This window comes from Mustela nivalis (genome assembly GCF_964662115.1).
Source record: "Mustela nivalis genome assembly, chromosome: 9".
Classification (NCBI taxonomy): domain Eukaryota; kingdom Metazoa; phylum Chordata; class Mammalia; order Carnivora; family Mustelidae; genus Mustela; species Mustela nivalis.
The window spans coordinates 90,905,762-90,927,463 of NC_139028.1; the positions used below are offsets into that span (position 1 = coordinate 90,905,762).

General features: G+C 35.8%; 1 protein-coding gene and 1 pseudogene across 7 annotated transcripts in view; one reads left to right on the top strand and one right to left on the bottom strand.

Moving 5' to 3' along the window:
* Positions 1 to 21,702, bottom strand: part of CCDC73 (coiled-coil domain containing 73) — a 140,086-nt gene that overhangs the window by 72,271 nt on the left and 46,113 nt on the right. For 5 of the 6 annotated variants that reach the window (XM_082748903.1, XM_082748901.1, XM_082748905.1 and 2 more), the window contains exons 3-6: positions 19,432 to 19,503; positions 14,356 to 14,427; positions 12,213 to 12,248; positions 11,180 to 11,254 (exon numbers count right to left, since the gene is read on the bottom strand). In XM_082748903.1, coding sequence (XP_082605029.1) covers positions 11,180 to 11,254; positions 12,213 to 12,248; positions 14,356 to 14,427; positions 19,432 to 19,503 — 255 coding nt within the window. The remainder of the gene's footprint in view (positions 1 to 11,179; positions 11,255 to 12,212; positions 12,249 to 14,355; positions 14,428 to 19,431; positions 19,504 to 21,702) is intronic. The other variant, XM_082748904.1, reaches the window with a different exon arrangement.
* On the top strand, positions 47 to 890 carry LOC309841273 (protein SET pseudogene; annotated as a pseudogene). The gene has a single exon. The product of its transcript is annotated as a protein SET pseudogene (transcript).

A 21,702-nucleotide genomic window follows, 5' to 3' on the forward strand; every position in this document is an offset into this window, starting at 1 on the left:
CTTGCAGACCTGTGCCTCCCTTTGTTCTGTGGGCTATCCTCACAGCATGACCCCCAAACACCAGTCTTTGATCCTGCCTCAAACAAAGAAACTGAGATTTCCTCCTGCCCCCAAGCCAGAGGAGACATCACCCCTCTCCACTTGCCAAAGGGAGACACAGAACAGCAAGAAGCTTCAAGAAGCACCTGAACATACTGAAGAAGTACAAGATGAAACAGATTTGCTGAACAAGCCAGTGAGGAAATTCTGAGTAGAACAGAAATATAAGAAACTCCAAGCATTTTTTCAAAGGCACTGAAATTGATTGCCAAAATGCCAAATTTGGGGGTAACAACATCTGTCAATGATCCACAAGTGTCTGTACTGCTTGGGGAGGAAGAGGCATTGCATTATTTGACAAGAGTTGAAGTGACATAATTCAAAGATATAAAATCAGGTTACAGAATAGATTTTTATTTTGATGAAAACCCTTACTTTGAAAATAAAATTCTCTCCAAAGACTTTCATCTACACGAGCATGGTGATCCATCTTCAAATTCCACTGAAATCCGGAAAGGATCTGATGAAATGTTCAAGTCAAACACAGAATAAAGCCAGCAGAAAGACACAGCATGAGGAACCAGAGAGCTTCTTCACCTGATCTACTGACCATTCTGAAGCAGGTGCACATGAATTTGGAGACATCATTAAAGATGATACTTGGCCAGATCCATTATAGTACTACTGGGTTCCTGATATGGATAATGAAGAAGGGGAAGGAGGAGAAAGAAGGATTGGAAGATATTGATGAAGAAAGTGAAAAAGATGAAGATGATGATGGGGGGAGGGAGAAGAAGAGGTTAAAGGAGAAGACTAATGAAACTATGATGGAGTCCAACCTTCTTTTCTGAATTTTCTCAGTCCCTGGGAGCAAACTATAGTATCCCCAACCCAGCTCCTTTGTGCTTATTTGCCCTGTTTTTTGAAGCCTCTTTCCTCTCCCTTTATAAAATGGTTCTCAGCTTATTGGGGGAAGGGGAGATATCTTGAGCAGAATACACTGGGAAAAGAATCTCTCCCCCTTTCTGTTCCAAATTCATTTTTATTCCTTCCTGTCACAACAAAAATTTTACGGAATCAACATCCCTTTGCTCTGTGGGAAAAAAGAAAAATCTTCTACTCGTTTAGGTCTGTTGGAACCTGGAGGGGGCTAGGCCCCTGTGTAGCAGTGCATAGAATTCTAGCTTTTTGTCCTCCTTTCTTTGTATATTGGACTCAGAGATTACATTGTGTCTGTACATGAACGTTAGCACTTATCAACATGTATCTGTCTATTTTGTTTAAAAAAGAAAAAAAAACTTTAAAAAATGGGGTAATGGAACATCAGCAAAAGGGAGGTTTGAGATGTTTAGGTAGGTTAAGAGGGCATTTTGTCAACATGTCTTCTCCTTTGGAATGTTTAATTGTGATGTTTAACGACATCCTGCAGTTTAAGTTGACACTTTGAAAATAAAATTGAAATAAGTCAAGCAGAGAAAGACAATTATCATATTTGTGGAACATAAGGAATAGCATGGAGGACAATAGAAGAAAGGGAAAAGTGAAGGGGAGAGTTAACAGAGGGAAAGATAATTATGAGAGACTATGGATTCTGAGAAACAAACTCAGGGTTTTAGAGGGGATGGGGTGAGGGAATGGGTTAGCCCAGTGATGAGTAGTAAGGAGGGCACATATTGCATGGAGCACAGGGTATAAATGAATTATGGAATACTATATCAAAAACTAATGATGTACTGTATGGGGACTAACATAATAAAAAAAATAGGCTAAAAGATAAGATAAAATTATCTCCTAATGATGACTTGAGTCCTACCACTTGATGGGAGAATCAGCAGAACCTGTAGGATTTTATTTGGGATTGACATTATCTACTATAATTTTGTTCCTGTTTATTTTTAAATTTCTTTTTGTTTCACTGGAAAGAAAAGATGAAGCTCAGTTTTAACTGTTAAAAGTGTACAAGTTGCTCTGTTACAATAAAATTAAATGTGTACACACACATAAAAGAACAACAGGAAAGCCAATGCGGCTGGAAGGGAACAAGCAAGGGGAAGAACAGCAATAGAGGAATTTAGAGAAAAGAGGAGGCAAGTGGGGCAAATCATTGTCGGTCTTATAATGCATGATGATACAGAGTTAGGTTTTTACACTCACTGAAACAGGAAGACTTTGAAAAGTTCCAAGTACAAGTATAACGTAGCCTGACGTGCCTTTTTTTTTTTTTTTAAGATTTTATTCATTTATTTGACGGAGAGAGATCACAAGTAGGCAGAGAGGCAGGCAGAGAGAGAGAGAGAGAGAAGCAGGTTCCCCGCTGAGCAGAGAGACCGATGTGGGACTCGATCCCAGGACCCTGAGATCATGACCTGAGCCGAAGGCTGTGGCCTAACCCACTGAGCCACCCAGGTGCCCCCTGACGTGCTTTTTTAAAAGGTCACTCTGTTAACACTAACAAAGAACACAGGTGGAAGCAGGAAAACCACTTAATAAGCTACTGTCCTAATCCAGATGAAAGAGGACGATGATTTTAATAATGAATGTAGTGAGATGTTGTCTGATTCTGGATATTGTTTGAGAAGAATGCTGAAAAAAAGTGCAAAATGAAAAAAGGAAGCCATAACTAATGAGGCAAGAATAAACAAAGAAGTTTTCAGGAGGCGGATATTTTTTAAAGCAAAAAAATCGTGTTCCTGGTTTTGAATATATCGAATTTCATGTAAATCCAGGCAGGATTTGGGGCTGGAGATACATATTTGCAAGTCCTTTGCACATAGATCCCATCTGAAAGACATGAGATGGTATGAGATCAGAGTATTTTTCAAAGCATACAGACAAAAGAAAAGTAAAAGAGCAGATGTCATCTAGAAAAATAAGAGGAAAACAAACTTCAGAACACTTTCACTCTAATCCTGAATTTATTATCTGCTCCTATAATATTTAATTTTATGTGGCAACTTGACTGGAACAAAAGATGCCCCGATTAAACATTATTTCTTGGTGTGTCTGCGAGAGTGTTTCTGGATGACATCAGCATTTGAGGCAGTGGAATGAGTAAAGTAGAATGTGCATTGGCTCTGTTTCACTGCAGAACCTTCACTAACATAGCTACCATTTGCCACAGGTAAAACTAATACATCTAAAGCAAATTTACCAAAATTCTCTCAAGTCACTGTTTGCTCTCCAAACATTAACACCTCTGCATTTAATTATTTCTGAATCATGATTCACAGCTACATTTTATCAGCATCTCTAGAACATTTCTCAACTTAAAAAGCTACCACGTAGTGACATTCCTATGAAACATAAGTAGAATTTCAAAGTAATACAACTAGACTGACATGAAATCTTTTTATGGAGGCTATTAAACATAATGATTTTTTTAATTCTAAAATTACACAGAAGTAGATTATAGTATAAAACATCTCTCTGACACAGGAAAAAAAAACTATACTGGCACTAATTAATTTATTAAGTATAGAAGACTATTTCAAAGAAAAAGTATAAATATCTTCCTATTATAGTATCCCTTACTTTGTGAAATATTTTTAAAAAACAGACTAAGAAATGCATTTCTTTACAGCAAGCCTTATTTTCCCATTAATTTTCTATTAACTGGTTTTATGTTATTTGGGAATAAAGTCCACCAAACTATGTTTAAAAATATTTAATCTTTTCCCCTTCCTGAACTATTTAGTCCTAACTCCACAGGCCAGAGTAGGCTAAGATAGGTGTCCATGGGGAAGGGTGGAAAGGGTCAGGGTGGCAGCATTCCAGAACAGGGTATCAGGCCTGAATGAGGAAAAGAGGATCCCAATGAGAAGGAGGGAAATCGACTGTGGGAGTGAGAAGCTGAGAAAGGTACTTTTGAAGATTAATATGGTATTAATATGGCATTAATATTATTTAATATATAATATATTATTTAATATAATATTAACAATATTCAATATTATATTAAATAATATTATTTAATATTAATTAATATGGTATTAAACCTGAGGGGCTAGAAAACTCTTGATCTCGGGGTCTTAAGTTTGAGCCCCATATTGGGAGTAAAGATTACTAAAGAAAAGAAAAAGAAAACCTAAAGGACTCCACCAAAAACCACTAAAACTGATAAATGGATTCAATAAAGTTGCAGGATACAAAATCAATGTGCAAAGATCTGTTGCATTCCTATACACCCATAATGAAGTAGCAGAAAGAGAAACTAGAAAACAAACCCACTTAAAATTGCACAAAAAATAAGACACCAAGGAACAAACCTAACCCAAAAAATGAAAGACTTATACTCTGAAAACTATAAAACACTGATGAGGGATGCCTGGGTGGCTCAGTCGGTTAAGCGTCTGCCTTCAGCTCAGGTCATGATCCTAGGGTCCTGGGATTGAGTTCCGTATCCGGCTCCTTTCTCAGCAGAGATCCTGCTTCTCTCTCTGCTTCTGACTGCCTTTCTGCCTACTTGTGATCTCTCTCTCTCTCTGACAAATAAATAAATAAATCTTAAAAACAAAAACAAAACAAAAAAAAACCTGATGAATGGAATTGAAGGTGACACAAAGAAATAGAAAGACCTGCCCTGCACACGGATTGGAAGAACAAATATTGTTAAAATGTTTGTGTTACCCCAAACAATCTACACATTTCATGTAATCCCTATCCATATGCCAACAGCAGTTTTCACAGAACTAGAACCAACAATTCTAAAATCTGCATGGAACCACGAAAGACCCTGAATCCCTGAACAGCCAAAACAACTTTGTAAAAGGAAAAGCAAATTGCTGGAGGCAACAGAATTCTGGACTTCAAGTTATATTACAAAGCTGTAGTAATGAAAACAGTATGGTACTGGCACATAAATAGACACATAGATCAGTGGAACAGAATAAAAAACCAAGAAATAAACCCACAACTATATGGTCAATTAATCTTCAACAAAGCAGGAGAGAATATCCAACTGTTGACAGTCTCTTCAACAAATGGTATTGAGAAAACTGGACCACTTTCTTACACCATACACAAAAAGAGACTCAGAATGGATTAAAGACATAATGTGAGACCTGAGATCATAAAAACCCTAGACTAGACCACAGGCAGTAATGTCTCTGACATGAGCTGTGGCAGTATTTTTCTGGATATGTCCCCCAAGGCAAGGGAAATAAAAGGAAAAATAAACTATTGAAACTACATCAAAATAAAAGTCTTCTGCACAGCAAAGGAAACAATCAACAAAACTTAAAGGCAGTTTATGGAATAGGAGAAGATATTTGCAAATGACATAGGCAATAAAGGGTTAGTATCCAAAACATATAAAGAACTTATAAAACTCAACACCCCCAAAATGAATAATCCAATTTTTAAAAAGGCAGAAGACATGAAAGACATTTCTCCAAAGATGACATATAGATGGCCAACAGATACATGAAAAGATGTTCCACATCACTCATTGTGGGGAAAAGGCCAGTCAAAACTACACTGAAGATATCACCTCACACTTGTTAGAATGTCTGAAATCAAAAACACAAGAAACAACAAATGTTGGGGAAGTTGTGGACAAAAGAGAGCACTCATGCACTGTTGATGAGAATGCAAACTGGTACAGCCACTGTGGAAAACAGTATGGAGTTTCCTCAAAAATTAAAAAGAACTGTATGATCCAGCAATCACACTACTGGGCATTTACCCCCAAAATACAAAAACACTAATTCAGAAGGATACATGCATCCCTATGTTTATAGCAGCATTATTTACAATAACCAAACTATGGAAGCAGCCCATGCCCATCAACAGATGAACGGATAAAGAAGATGTGAGATAGATAGATAGATCTATAGATAGACAAATAGATATACAGATCTCAAATATTCCACATACTATGGAATATTATTCTGCTATAAAAAAAAAAGAAATCTTGCCATTTGCAATGACACAGTTGGAACTAGAGTGTATAATGCTAAGCAAAATAAATCAGTCAGGGAAAGACAAATACTATATCATCTCACTTAATATGTGAAATTTAAGAAACAAAATAAATGAGCAAAATTTAAAAAGAGAAAGAGAGAGGTAGGCAAACCATGAAACAGACTCTTAACTATAGAGAATAAACATATGGTTACCAGATGGGAGGTGGATGGGGAGCTGGGTGAAGCAGGTGATAGTGATTATGGAGAGCATCTGTCATAAAGAGCACTGAGCGATGTATGGAATTGCTGAATCACACTGTACACCTGAAACTAATATAACACTGTTAACTATACTGTAATTAAAAAAAAAAAAATTAAAAAGAAGTGGAGTAAGGTGAGGAGGCAACCCTGAAAAAGGGCAACCAAATTCATGGTGTCAGAGTCCAAGCAGGGAAAAGAGGGCATCCATGTTAGGAAGGAAGTCATGGCAAATTGATAAACTGGTTGTATACAGGGTAGTTTATCATAGAAGTAAATATATTAAGGATAAAGAATGTCACATTTCTCACTGTAAAAGGAAAGAAATGTATAAACACAGAAAGGAAATAAACTAAAATTAATAGCCTCACGGTTTCATATTAAAATTGGAGGTAGGGGTGCATGGATGGCTCAGACACTGGGTGTCTGCCTTTGGCTTGGGTCATGATCCCAGGGTCCTGGGATTGAGCCCTGCATCAGGCTCCTGCTCCATTGTCAAATAAATAAACAGTCTTTAAAAAATAAAAATTGGAAGTAATGTGATTTCATGGTTTTTTATATACATTTCATGGTTTTTTATATATAGGTTGTTAGAAATAAACATTATAAATTATAAACATAAATCTAAATTATATTTCTGTGTATGTAAATACATACATAGATCTCTGTCCACCAAGAAAGTCTGAGAGCAGTGATGTATCAATAGCAATGAGTATAACAGTGCCCAGATCTTTGCTTCTATATACTATTTTCCACTAAAAGGAACCAGGGCAACATGGTGAAATGATTCATTCCAGTGCAAGGACAGGTAAATTACAAAATGATCCTGGAATATTTTGCTATCCTCTAAAAGCAGGAAAATGCTGAAAGAATGAAGACATATCCAAAGGACTCCGTAATCAGCTTTATGGACTCTCACTAGCCAAATCAAGGATAATTTGAGCACCAAAATAAGTGATAGTCACAGATTTTAATCCATTAAAAAAACTATGAATCTATACTGATAAAAACAAATAAATGAATATAGGAAAAGTTTGGTGAGAAACAGAATATTTACATAATTTCAAAGTATTTCCTTACAAAATACTCTGATTACAAGGGGAAAGAGTACCTTTTTAATGGAGAAATTTTTTTAAAGAACAACAACAACAAAAAAAATGTAGAGATGAAGAATGTGGTGAATGCACTGAAAAAATGGAAGAGAGAGCCTTAAGGCCACACTGAATTGAATAGAAGAACCAGTGAACTCAAAGACAGATCATTTGAAATTATTCAATCAGAGAAGAAAAACAAGTGAAAGAGGGTGAAGAAAGCCTAAAAAATTTATAAAACAGCATCAAAGGAATCAATATAAGCATCATGAGAGTCCCAAAGGAGAAAAATAAAAGAGACAGAAGAAAGCTTACTCAAAGAAATAATGGCTGAAAACTTCCCAAATCTTGGGAGGGAAATGGACATCCAGATTCATAAGACTCAGAGGACCACAAACAGAATGAACCAAAAGAAGAATACACCAAGACACATTATAATCAAGTTGTCAAATCAAGGGGGAAAAAAGAGACTTCTGACAGTAGCAAGAGAAATCCAATTCACCAAATTTAAAGAAACTCCAATAAGATTATCTGTGGACTTCTCAGCAGAAAGCTGCATGCCAGAAGAGAGTGGGACAATATATTCCAAGTATCAAAAGAAAAATCTGCCAATCAAGAATATCATACCTAACAAAATTATCATTTAAAAAATGAAAGAGAAAGTCTTTCCCAAACAAACAAAAACTAACAGAATCAGTTACCACTTGACTTTTCTTATAAAAAATAATTAAGGTTCAATTCTTCAAATTGAAACAAAAACATTCCAAACAGCAATGAAAAAAGCATATGAAAATAGAATACTCATTTATAAAGTATATACACAAATATACACAAAGAGAAATTCAAGACTGAATCGGTAGTATATAAATTCCTTTTAACCCTTATATAAAAACTAGGAAATAAAAATGTATTAATGAATATACAATATAAAAAGATGCAAACACTGTCCATAAGAACACAAAGTTGAGGGGGCAAACTATAGTGCTTTTGTATGCAATTAAAGCTGCTGTCAACTTTAAACTATTATAACTACAAGATATTTTATTCAAGACTTCAGATAACCGTAAAGATAAAAACCCATAATACATATACAAAAGCTAAAGAGAAAAAAATCAAGAAAATCACTACAAAAACATCAAATAACAAAGGCAGACAAGCGATGCACAAAATTACCACAGAACAGAAGACAATTTACAAAATGACAACAGTAATTCCACACCTACCAATAATTACTTTACGTATAAATGTATTTAACATTCCAACCAAAAGACATAGTGACAGGATTAAGAAAAAAAAAAATATGAAGTGATATACAGCTGTTCCTGGTTATCTGTGGTTTCACTTTCCATGGTTTCAATTACCCATGGTCAAATGCAATTCAGAAGCAAATGATTCTCCTTCTGATGTATCTAACACCACATCATTCACCTCACTTCATCTCATCACATACATTTTATCATCTCACACCATCACAAGAAGAAGGGTGAGTTTTATTTTTAAAAAAATATTTATTTGAGAGAGAAAGAGAACAGGGGGAGAGGGAGGGAGAGAATCTTTAAGCAGACTCCCTTCTGAATGCAGAGCCTCCATCTCAAGACCCTGAGATTATGACCTGAGCCAAAATCAAAAAGTCGGATGCTTAGCTGACTAAGCCACCCAGGTAACCTGAAGGTTGAGTTTAGTATAATAAAATATTTGAAGAAAGAGAGAAAAAAAAGAAAAAGATCACATTCATATAACATTTATTACAATATATTGTTTATAATTGTTTTATTTTATTATTAGTTATTATTGTTAATCTCTTACTGTACTCAAATTACTTTACCATAGGTACTTATGTATAGGGAAAAAACAGTGTATTTAGGGTTCAGTATGATCCATGGTTTCAGGCATCCACTGGGGATCTTGAAACATACTCCCCATTGATAAAGGGGGACTATTATATTATCTACAAGATACTCACTTTATATTTAAGGACACAAATAGGCTGAAAGTACAGAGATGAAAGAGATATACCAGATAGTAACTAAAAATAAAGCACAAGTGACTATACTTATATGAGACAAAATAGACTTCAGGTCAAAAATCTGCCTGTGGAGACCAAAAAAAAAAAAAAAAAAAAAAAGATCATGATATAATGCAAAGGAGTCAGTTCAACAGGAAGCTATAACAGCTGTATAAGCACCCAACATCAGAGCACCTAAATATATAAAGCAAATATCAAGAGATCTGAAGAGAGAAATTGGCAGAAATACAGTAACAGTAAGAGACATTAATGCCTCACTTAATAATAATGTACAAAACATCCAGACAGAAAATCTATCAAGCAACAGCTGACTTAAACCTCACTATGGATCAAATGGACCTAACAGATAAACACAGAACTCTTCACCCTACATCAGAAGAATACACATGAAACATTCTCCAGGATGGATAATGTTAGGTCACAAAATAAGTCTTAACAAATTTAAAAAGATCAAAATCATTCCAAGTATCTTTTCTGCCTACAGTGTAATAAACAAGGATCAATAACAATAAGAAAATAGGAAAATTCACAAGTATTTGGAAATTAAACACCACTCTTGAACAATCACTGTGTCCAAAAAGAGGGAATTTTTAAAGTATCTCTAGACACATAAAAACAATAACACAAGGTAACACAACTTCTGGGATTCAGCAAAAGCAGTATTGATGGGTAATTTTATAAGGATTAATGCCTACATTTTAAAAAGACATATTGCAAATAAACAATCTAATCTTACATCTCAAAGAAGTAGGAAAAAAGAGAAAAAGCTAACACAAAAATCAGCAAAAGGAAATAATAAAGATAGAACAGAAATAAATTAAATGATAAACAGAAAAACAATAGGAAAAAAAATCGATAAAACTAAGAGTTATGTTTTGAAAGAATAAATGAAATCTACTAACCCTTAACTAGACTACCAAAGAGAAAGAAGATTCCAATCAGTAATGTCAGAAATGGAAGGAGACATTACAGTGGATGCCTCAGAAATAAAAACTACACACCAAAAAATTGGTTAACCTGGTAGAAATGGATAAATTCTTAGAAACATATAACCTGCCAAATGGAAGAAAGATGAAATGATGGTGAACATCTTTTCATGTGTCTGTCTACTGGGTATTTACCCCAAAGATACAGATGTAGTGAAAAGAGGGGCCATCTGTACCCCAATGTTCATAGCAGCAGTGGCCACAGTCACCAAACTGTGGAAAGAGCCAAGATGCCCTTCAACAGATGAATGGATAAGGAAGATATGGTCCATATATACAATGAAGTATTATACCTCCATCAGAAAGGATGAATACCCAACTTTTGTGTCAACATGGACAGGGCTGGAGGAGATTATACTGAGTGAAATAAGTCAAGCAGAGAGAGTCAATTATCATATGGTTTCACATATTTGTGGCGCATAAGGCAGAACACAGGGGACATTGGGAGATGGAGAGGAGAAGTGAGTTGGGGGAAATCAGAGGGGGAGATAAACCACGAGAGACTGGACTCTGAGAAACAAACTGCGGGTTTTGGAGGGGACGGTGGTAGGGGGCTGGATGAGCCTGGTGGTGGGTATTAAGGAGGGCACATATTGCATAGAGCACTGAGGGTGGTTCATGAACAGTGAATCTTGGAACACTGAAAAAATAAAATAAAATAAAACTTAAATAAATGAATAAACAAACAAATAAAATAAAATAAGAGAAAAAATCCTAATTTGAAATTCAAGCCTTTCAGGAAAAAATTACAAAGTTACATGATATATGAATGCTTGTCAACTTTGTTTTGCTAACGTACATGTTTAGTGGACAGTTTTTACTAATACAATGCTAAAATGCCAAATTACTTTTTTAAGCAATACTAAGTTACTTTACCTGTAATGCTTTTAGTGTTTCCTTCAATCCTTCTATTTCTTTTTCTTTTATTTCTGTAGCAAGTTGGTATTTTCCCTTCAAGTAAAAAAAAACTATACTTCAGTACTTTCCAATGTAAATGATAGTATAATAGGGAAAATACAAAAGCTCAAAAACCAAAACCTCTACTTTAAAACTAACACTTCACAGCTTTAAACATGGATCTGCACAACTTACATTCCTGATGACTTCAAAATATAAACTTACGATAAGGCCTTTATAAGATGACACATACCATGAAATGAAAATTATAACAAATCATTTTATCACGATAATATTATAACAAAGATTTATGGAGGCTTCAGTGCATGATAGTATTTACAGAGGCTTTACTGCACAATAATCATTTTATCAACAGAGCATTCCTGAGAGTTTATGGACACTATATAATTATCTAATTACCTAATTCACATAGCTAGAATAAATATATTCTAATAAGTTACAAGTATATTTGTCTTATAAAGATATGAAAGAATTATTTAAAAGGGCTTTGTAAATAGTACATTCATTAATACAATAAAAACATGTATTAACTATTAAATAATTAGAGAAAATATTTACTACTAGGTGAATTTCTAGTTCAGAGTTGTATCTTCTTTCCAACTCGTCTGCATCCAGATGCAAATCATTCAATGTTTATTTAAACAGGTAGTTATACTAAAAAAGCACTAAAAATATACTCAATAGAAATTTTACAGTAGAATAGAAAAAACATTAATTTGGGGGCTGAAGAGATCTGGGATCTAGTCCCAAATTTGCCATTTTAGAATGAGAGCTTCAGCTTCAGCAAGTCATTTTTAATCTTGTTAGGTTTCAGTATTACCCACTGTAAAATGACAGGGGTAACATGATTTCCTTGGCTCTTTTTAATTTCTAAGATTTTAAGCAATTAACAGGCTCCATTAATCTAGTGCTAATCCTCCTTTTCATTGCGAACAATTGGTAATTAAATGCACTTAACTAATCTTTAGCTTATTAAAAAATTAATAAATACCTTTTCTTCTTCCAAGGCACACATCTTCATTTGCAACTAATAAACAATTTTAAAAATTAAAATACAGGTCAGTAAACTGTTAGCAGTGATTTACACTGGTCAGTGACCCTATAAAAATATTTTACATGTCTGTACTACTTGAACTTAATACAATGTGAATGTGCTACCTTTATATTGAGAAAATAAAATAACAAAAGGTATGAAAGGGGGCAAAAAAGCTAGTCACCAAAAGAAATGAATAATTTAATCACATGATTAGGGATACCAATCATGCTTAAAAATTTAGTCTTTCCTCCCACAAGTTTTTTTTCTTAAATGTTTCAATAGTTTGCCAACTACTCTTTAATAACACATAACATTTTCTGAAGGCACACTTTTATGCAATTAGTAGCATTTGTATTAGCATTGACAGTATTTTCTAAAATCTTTTTAAAAGATGCATGTAGCTGACTCATAAATAAACAGTGATATTTTAAGACAGTAACTAGGGTCAACATGCCCAAGAAACTAATAATATAGTCTAAGAAACACAAGGATACTGGGTAAAATTGTCAAGAAGTCAAATTTTTCTTTGGAACTTCTCACCACATCCCTAATTCACATTCAACAATCAGGAAAAGGAGAAGAGCTGGGAGAGGAGGGGAGGAAAGGAAACAAACCAAGGTGGGGGAGTAGAGAAGAGCCCAAGAGCACTTTCTCCATTACCCTTTAGATACCCAGATATTCTTGTTTTGCCCAAAGTCCCTTGTGAACAAGAGAGACATGGACTTGCCCTCTCCTAGACAATACTATGTGGTATATTTGGCTTCTGCTTCCTTAGTGTTCAATTAAAATTCCCATAATTTTGAGGTCTGAGGCTAATCTCATATTAAAAGGAAGAAAGTTTATCATCTGCTTAAGTAAATCCACACTATATTGTGAACTACAAATAACCTCAACCAACTAGTGATTTAACTTATAGAGGTGCATTTCTTTTTATGCATTTCTCTCTCTCCTTTTTTTTTTAAGATTTTACTTATCTATTTGACACAGAAAGAGAGATCACAAGTAGGCAGAGGGGCAAGCAGAGAGAGAGGGGAAGCAGGCTCTCCGCTGAGCAGAGTCCAATGCAGGACTCGATCCCAGGACCTGAGCCTAAGGCAGAGGCTTAACCCACTGAGCCACCCAGGGGCCCTATGCATTTCTCTTTCTTTTTTTTTTTTTTTTTTTTTATTTATTTATTTATTTTTTTTTTTAAGATTTTATTTATTTATTTGACAGAGAGAAATCACAAGTAGATGGAGAGGCAGGCAGAGAGAGAGAGAGGGAAGCAGGCTCTCCGCTGAGCAGAGAGCCCGATGCGGGACTCGATCCCAGGACTCTGAGATCATGACCTGAGCCGAAGGCAGCGGCTTAACCCACTGAGCCACCCAGGCGCCCCTGCATTTCTCTTTCTAAATATACACACTTGTATGGAGAAAAAGACAAAAAAGAGGGAAAGAAAAGAAAAAAAGAGGGTGATGCTGGAATGACTATAAGGAAAAAATTTCTTGAGAATATTTTTCATGAGCCAATTTCTTACACTTACAGTTTCTAATGAGGGACTGAAGAGAAATTTGAGGGACTAAAGAACTCAAAATAACTGAGAGAGTTGTTATTCATTTTTTAAATCCTATATACGTGTGTGTGTGCGTGTGTGTGTGTGTGTGTGTGCTTTCTCTGCTCTTAGCTGCTGACAGAATTCATGAAGGCCTCAGCACATGACAGTCACATTTCCTCATCCTTCACATCTCCCTCCTTTCATCTCCACTTTTCATCAGTGTTCTATTTCTGGCTTGGGTAAAGGAGGAAAGCAGAAAAGGCAGGATCCTAGGATACTCTAATCAAAGAGAGAAAGGGGAGAAGGAAGAGAAAGAACAAGAAGGCACACATCAATAACCTAATTTATTTAGAACAGATGGAAATACATCTTCAAGAAAACAGTTTTCCCAATTTCTCCCCTTAACTCACTCATTCTACTACATGTTATTTGTGATTCAAAATAACTTTATCTCCTGCTTCCATTAACACTCTTTTTGTCTTCAGTGAGTATGCCTAATATTCAAATGGGGGGGGGTGGATAAATATTTGAACCCGTGGTGTTTATCTATCTTTATAAAATTACCTGCTTTTTAAAAGCTGCCATTGCTTCTTTGTGTTGCTTTGCTAATGTTTCCTTTTGATTCTGAAGAGTTTCCTATTTTTAAAATTATGAAAATTTAATTAAAACAAATTTGAGCACCTTTCAGTTTTAACTTTTAATTAGGTTCATAATTTAAATAAAAGTCAAACATTTATTGCATGCATTATTGAATGCTCTTGAAATGCAACTTTAAACCAATTCTATGATTTTTTTTCCCCACCTATCATGGATCAGCATACAATAATTATTCTTTCAGTTTCTTCTTCATGATAAAACACATGTCTTTAAAATTTTAAACTCTAAACATGGTTCAGGGTGCCTAGGTGGCTCAGTCCTTTGTTCAACTATTTTTTTTTTAAGATTTATTAATTAATTTATTTGACAGAGAGAGAGAGAGAGACAGCAAGAGAGGGAGTACAAGCAGGGGGAGTGGGAATGGGAGAAGGAGGCTTCCCGTTGAGGAGGGAGCCTGATGTGGGGCTCGAAATCAGGACTCTGGAATCATGACCTGAGCCAAATGCAGATGCTTAACAACTGAACCACCCAGGCACCCTGTGTCCAACTCTTGATAGCGGGCTCAGGTCATGATCTCAGAGTCATGGGATCAAACCCCACTCAGGGCTCACCCATGCTAAGTCTGCTTGAAATTCTCTCTCTGCCTCTCCCCTCACCCTGCTTGCACACACTCTCACTCTCTCAAATAAATAAATTTTTAATCACACACACACATACACACACACACACTCTGACCGTGGCTGAGTCCAAAGCTTTCTTCAAGAAAATATTTCATCAAAAGTTATCAAAATTAATAGTCTTAGTATATAAGACGCCTACAGTCTTTTAGTTTCCAAAGAAACCCATTTTATTATCTAAGCACAAATGTTCAGAGGATACAATTCTTTAAATTCATCAAATTTTTTTATAAAATCAAAACCACCATAAGGCATTTTTTAAAATCCACATATATGATTCCATTTTTTTTTCTTCTCTTCTCCCCTTCTTTAATAGAAGCTGTGTGTTCTGTTCTTCAGATTCAAGATGACTTCAAACTTTTTTTTCCTATGTTTAGTGAATAATTTTCACAATTAAACAGAAATTAGATCTAAAAGTGGGAACCACTTTGAATGTTTGTTATTTGATTCCAGGTTTCTAAATATATGTTGATTTACCAACTTAAAAATTTTATCTGACTTCTATTATGATAGTTGGAGTTTGGCTTTCTTGTATAACCTAACATCTGCTCTCTCTATTCTTCCAAAAGAGTTACATAAAAACTGTGACTTAAAACAATCTTCAGTATTTATACTATCATGACTATGCAATGTTTATTCACTGCTCACCCATATAATATACTGTAATTACATTTCTACCTAACAGAGCTTCTTATTTTTCCTGAAGTTAGCAATTATTTTAAAATATTTTAATTCTTGGGGTGCCTGGCTGGCTCAGTCTGAACAGCATGGGATTCTTGGACTCCAGAGTGTGAGTTTAAGCCCTGTGCTGGGCATAAAGAATATTAAAAATACAAAATAAACTTTAAAAGAATTTTAATTCTTATAACTTATTTTATTTTATTTTTTTTTAAAGATTTTATTTATTTATTTGACAGACAGAGATCACAAGTAGGCAGAGAGGCAGGCAGAGAGAGAGAGAAAGGGAAGCAGGCTCCCTGTGGAGCAGAGAGCCCGATGTGGGGCTCGATCCCAGGACGCTGAGATCATGACCTGAGCCGAAGGCAGCGGCTTAACCCACTGAGCCACCCAGGCGCCCCTAATTCTTATAACTTATTTTAAAAAGTAGTAATACCAATTCCCAGATCTGAACCAATGGTTCATAATCTCAAATAAAAAAAAAATGAATAGAAAAAGCAAAGTGAAAAGATCCCAGGAATGACAGGAAATCGCAAAATGCACAGGAAGGCAGACAGGTTTAGAAAGGCTGTAGATGTTGGATAAAATCTTTCAGAACCTATTGTCCAGTTTTCTGTGAAAATAAATTAGACTCTAATCCATTCCTGTAAGCAAGGAAAGAATTTATTGAAGACCTCAGGGATAGGTTCTCTGAGGAGTACATTCTCAAGTAAATGTGACCTCTAGCTTCCTCCTTACTTTTTGTGACCAGCCTTAAACCTAGAAATAGGAGATTTAATATGCAACAAAAACTGGAATGGGAAATAGCCCCATTACGAGATCTCAAATCCAGATGTTCAAAAAGCCTTTGAACAAAAGCAGAATAAACTGGAGGCCTTACAGATAAAACAACTTAATGTAATGCTCCCACTCTAGTCATCAAGCACTAAAGTAGTGAGCCTCTTGGTAGAGACACTTGTAGATATTTATTATTTAAAAAGGGTGGGGGCACAGGGGAAACACTTTTCTGAACTAGATAAGAAAAATGAAGGGGAAAAAAATCAAGTGGGCAAATCAATGATACTGCTGAAGGCAAATCATGCCCCCAAGTTCTCATTTTATCCTCAAACTTGCAAAGAGAAATTTCTCTAAATATTAAAAGAAACTTTGCAAATACTTTACTTATACCATAAATCCTGCCATCATCACATAACCTTTTCCTCAGAGTCACTGAGCTACTCAGATAGTGAATATCTCTAATAATCCAGAGATACTCCCCACTGTTTCAGCCTCCAACTGTTATCCTTGGATCCTCAAGTGAGACATATTATTTTCCCCTTTTTGACACTGCACCCATTAGCATAAGAGAAAGGAATCTACTATGTAAACAGAACTGCAAAATTAAATTCTTCCCTGATTTTGTTTAGATCCCTGAGGATTTTTCTATTGTAATCAGATCACAGCTAATTTAGTTACTGACTTACTGGTACCTTTGCATATGACCAAATTAAGATCTCTTTGAAGTAGCATTCTTTGTTGGCAAAATGTCTTACTGATATTAGCAGCAAACCTCTACCTAACTTCATATAATATCTCTTAAAACCAGAAGTTAAGAACTAGAGCCAATAGTCTAAAAGCCTAATAGAGAAAGGCTCAATCACATTTTATACCAGTCTTCAAACACTGTTGTTTCCCAGTCAAGAAACCCAATGGGTAAAGATAAAGATCTGTTCAAGAAAAATAAATAAAATAACCATGGCCCCAATTCTTTGTAGTACTGTGCCCAAATACTGTTTCATCTTTATGTATTTTATCACTGTAAATATACGTTCTGTTTCCCATAATGTCCCTTTAGATCAAGAAGGTATGACCCGTTTTGTCCTGGGAAAGTCAACAATTTACTTGGATAGCTCTATGCCTCAGGGGTTTACTGAGGAACCTTAAGGAACTTGAATTTCTCTGTAACTGCACTCTTATAGAATACATGGGCAAGTTTTATTGTTCTAAAGATGAGGAGATTCACTGATTCCATTTAACTACTTACTCTGCTTTAGCTCAAAAGGACATAAAAATTCCCAAAAAAGTTTGGAATTTTGCCAAAATAAAAAAATGCCATCTTTATCATTCACTAATTTATATTGTGATTTGGATCTATTTCTAGACTCTATTGTGTAAGCTACACCAAGCTACCTTAATTACTACAGTTCATAAGAATATATTTCAAAACTAGCATAATGGGGCACCTGGGTGGCTCAGTGGGTTAAAGCCTCTGCCTTTGGCTCAAGTCATGATCCCAGGGTCCTGGGGTCAAGCCCCGCATTGGGCTCTCTGCTCAGCAGGAGCCTGCTTCTACCTCTCTCTCTGGCTGCCTCACTGCCTACTTGTGTTCTCTCTCTGTCAAATAAATAAATAAAATCATTAAATAAAAATTTAAAAAAAATAAAAACTAGCATAGCTATTTTGTTCTGTTCTTTTTCAAAAATTTCCCAGACACTCTTGTACATTTATTTCCACATAAACCTTAGAACAGCTTAGGTACAGCAAAACACATTCCTGGTATTGGATTGTATTAAACACACTGATTAATTTAAGGATATGGATAACTTTATACTGTTGACTTCATACTTTGAAATTTGCTTGGAGTTCCAGTTTGTACTTGGTGTTTATCTGCTTTTTCTTTCTGCAGAGAAGTTTGAGACCTGTGCCTCATAAAATCCAACTCTAGTTTACTCCTTTTGTACCTGTCTGGTCTCAAAATTCCCATCATTTCTAGTTTGAGCTATCCTCTGTCACTTGAATTCTGATTCTGATATGTCACCTCCAACATCCTATTTCAATACTACCAAATAGTTAAAAGAAGGGGTGCCATCATAACTAAGATTTCAATTTTTAGCTATTAAAATTATTTGGTAGAAAGACAGAAGCACATCAAAAACGCTTCTATATAAATAAGGCCAGAAAGAGAATCGGATCTGATGATACTCGTGGTTTTTTTTTGTTTGTTTGTTTTTAGCAGTCTCCACATGCAGCATGGGGCTTGAACCATGACTCCGGGACCAAGAGTCACAGGCTCTACTGACAAAGCCAACCAGGTGTCCCTCTGATACTGGGTTGTTGTTGTTGTCACTGTTTTTAAATATTTGGTTACAGTATGTAATAAGAGCCTGGGAAAATAAAGAGGTTTCACTTCTTGGAAAATATTTTGACTCCTTTATAATACACAATGTGTTTCCCAAACATTAAATAGATCATAGTCGTTTTCAGCATTATTATCAGAAATCTTGGGGAAAAATTTCATTCTTAGTGTTCTGGAGGCCCAAATGTTATTAAAACAATTTTAGTCAGAATTCTCTTGAGACTTTGTTTAAAATGATGCATAATCCCTAAACATGTTTAGGAAATTTTAAAATTCAAACTGCAATTAAGGATTAGAATACCTCTTTAAATAGATGTTAAAAAGACTAATCTGAAATAAAAATTAAAAATACTCGCTTTGGGGTTACCTGGGTGGTTCCATTCATTAAGCATCCAACTCTTGATTTAGGCGTAGGTCCTGATCTCAGGATGAGGAGACTGAGCCCCACATCAGCTCCACGCTCAGAGGAGTCTGCTTGAGTTTCTCTCCCCTCTACTCCTCCCCCACCACTCACGTGCACTCCAGTGTGTGCTCACTCTCTCTAGGGTAAATCTTAAAAAAAAAAACACTCACTTTTTGCCATTTAAGTTCTTGTGTCTCCATGATAATTTTCCCAATCTGCTCTTCATATTGAGTTTCTGCTTCCTAAATAAAAAAGAAAAATGCTAGAAAAATTAGGACTTTAAAACTTTACATTTCTTCTCTTTCTAGAGAGATAAAAAGAGCATCCTCTCATGCTTACAACAAGAAAAAATCTGGAAAAATTGCAAACTAAATAGACAAACCCATCAGAGAACTGAGGTCCCAGATCATTCAATTAATCCAAACTCTGGATAATTCTCTCCTGCAGGGAAAAGAGAAACTCAGCTGAAAGTTCTTAATAAATTGCTAAAGGCAGAACACGGACTAGAGTAAGAATGTGAATTCCCAGGAGCCCCAGAAACAAGGAGGTTTTATACTTTTTACCAGTTGTTTTCCTCCAGGAAGTCCACCAAGTGCTTACTGGGAATGACGGGAAGAATCCAACAACCTGAGAAGCTCTCCCCTGTAGTACTGGCTGGGGAAGAGGAGAGCACCACAACCTATTTTCCCTATTTTCCCTACAGACGAAGAATCTTCATCTGTAAGGGAAAGGGCAACAAAAATGATCCTTAAGAACACTAGCGGAAACTTTCCACAGCTGAGAAAGGGACCATGATACCTAGACAGAACAGTCTTCCTCATCTCCCTTAAGGAACAAGAACCTAATCTACAGGGGGAGGGGCAATAAAAACTACAGCATGAGAGCTCCTGTGGAAAGCCACTACAGCTGGAAGCAGGCTAGGAAAATAAAATAACAGCTCAATGGGGTCGGGGGTGGCACAGAACAACAGCAGGAATACAGTAGGCCCAGCATTAAAAACAAAAGAAGGAACAGAACTTTTGTGAGGACCTCAGCCTTAGACAGAGTTTCGCCTAAGAATTGAAGCTTAATAAAGTCAGAGAATACCCGAATTCCCCCACCCCACAGCCACGACCAGACAAACAAGCATCAAATAAAAAGAACAGGAAGATCACCTGCAAAGACTGCAAAGGCACAAAGGGAAGACCCAAAGTCAAGAAACAAGGCCCAAAGCCAAGCAGGAAGGAGTTATTTACAAAAATCCTTTGATTTTGTTTAAAATCATATAACACTCCTAAAAGAGCCGACACCATAAATACAAGGTATCACTAGAAAAATCTGAAACTTCTGTTAAAAAATTCAACAGACTAAGAAACAAACTGAGGGTTCTGGAGGGGAGGCGGGTTGGGGAGGTGGGGTGAGCCTGGCGCTGGGTATTAAGGAGATCATGTATGTATGGAGCACTGGGTGTGGTGCATAAACAGTGAATCCTGGAACACTGAAAAAATTAAATTAAATTAAAAAAAATTCAACAGGAAGACTTGAAAAGTACCTATATATAGTGTTGAAGGTATTCCCCAACAAACATAGAGAGAGTCCCTCTGTAAAACCTGGGAATTGCTTTTTTTTTCTTTTGGCTCCTGGTATTTAAGGAAATCTCTGCCAAACAAAGCCCTAGCTGATCATTAAATTAAGAGCACAATGACTTCGGTGGCCACACATGACAGAAACAGCAGACTTCACAAAATTTTTTCAGAAAAATTACTAAACAATGACAACAAACAACCCTGGGGAGGGAGAATATCTGATTTCCAGAGTTGCCACATATTCAAAATGTCCATATCCAGTTCTCAACAAAAAATACCAAGCATACAAAGAAACAAAGTGTGATCCATACACAGCACCCCCGCGCGCCCCCCGCCACCGGGCAAAAAAAAAAGTTAAAAAGAACTGGAGCAAGTGCAGACAAGGCACTTACTAGACAAAGACTTTACATGGACAATTTAAATACACTCTAAGAGCTAAAAGAAACAATGTACAAAGATACTGCAACCATTAAAAAGTTAATAAGGGAATGCTACAATTTTATCCTTATAAATTTGACAACTTACAAAAATGGACTAATTCTTCAAAACCCCAAACTACCAAACCTCATCCAAGGTGATACGGACAATCCAAATAGCCCTATTACCACTAGTTAAAAAGCTCCCCAAAAAATAAATGTCCAGGCCCCATGGTTTCACCTTTAGATAATTCTACCAAACATATAAAGAATTAACACCATTTTACACAGTCTTTTCCAGAAAGAGGAAGGAACACATCATAACTCATAAGGCCTGTGTACTATGACACCAAAACTAGACAAAGACAGTACCAAAAGAAAAAAAAAGAAAACTAAGACCAATACCTCTCACAAGTTTTGATGGAAAAATCTTCAACAACATATCAGCTAATGGAATCCA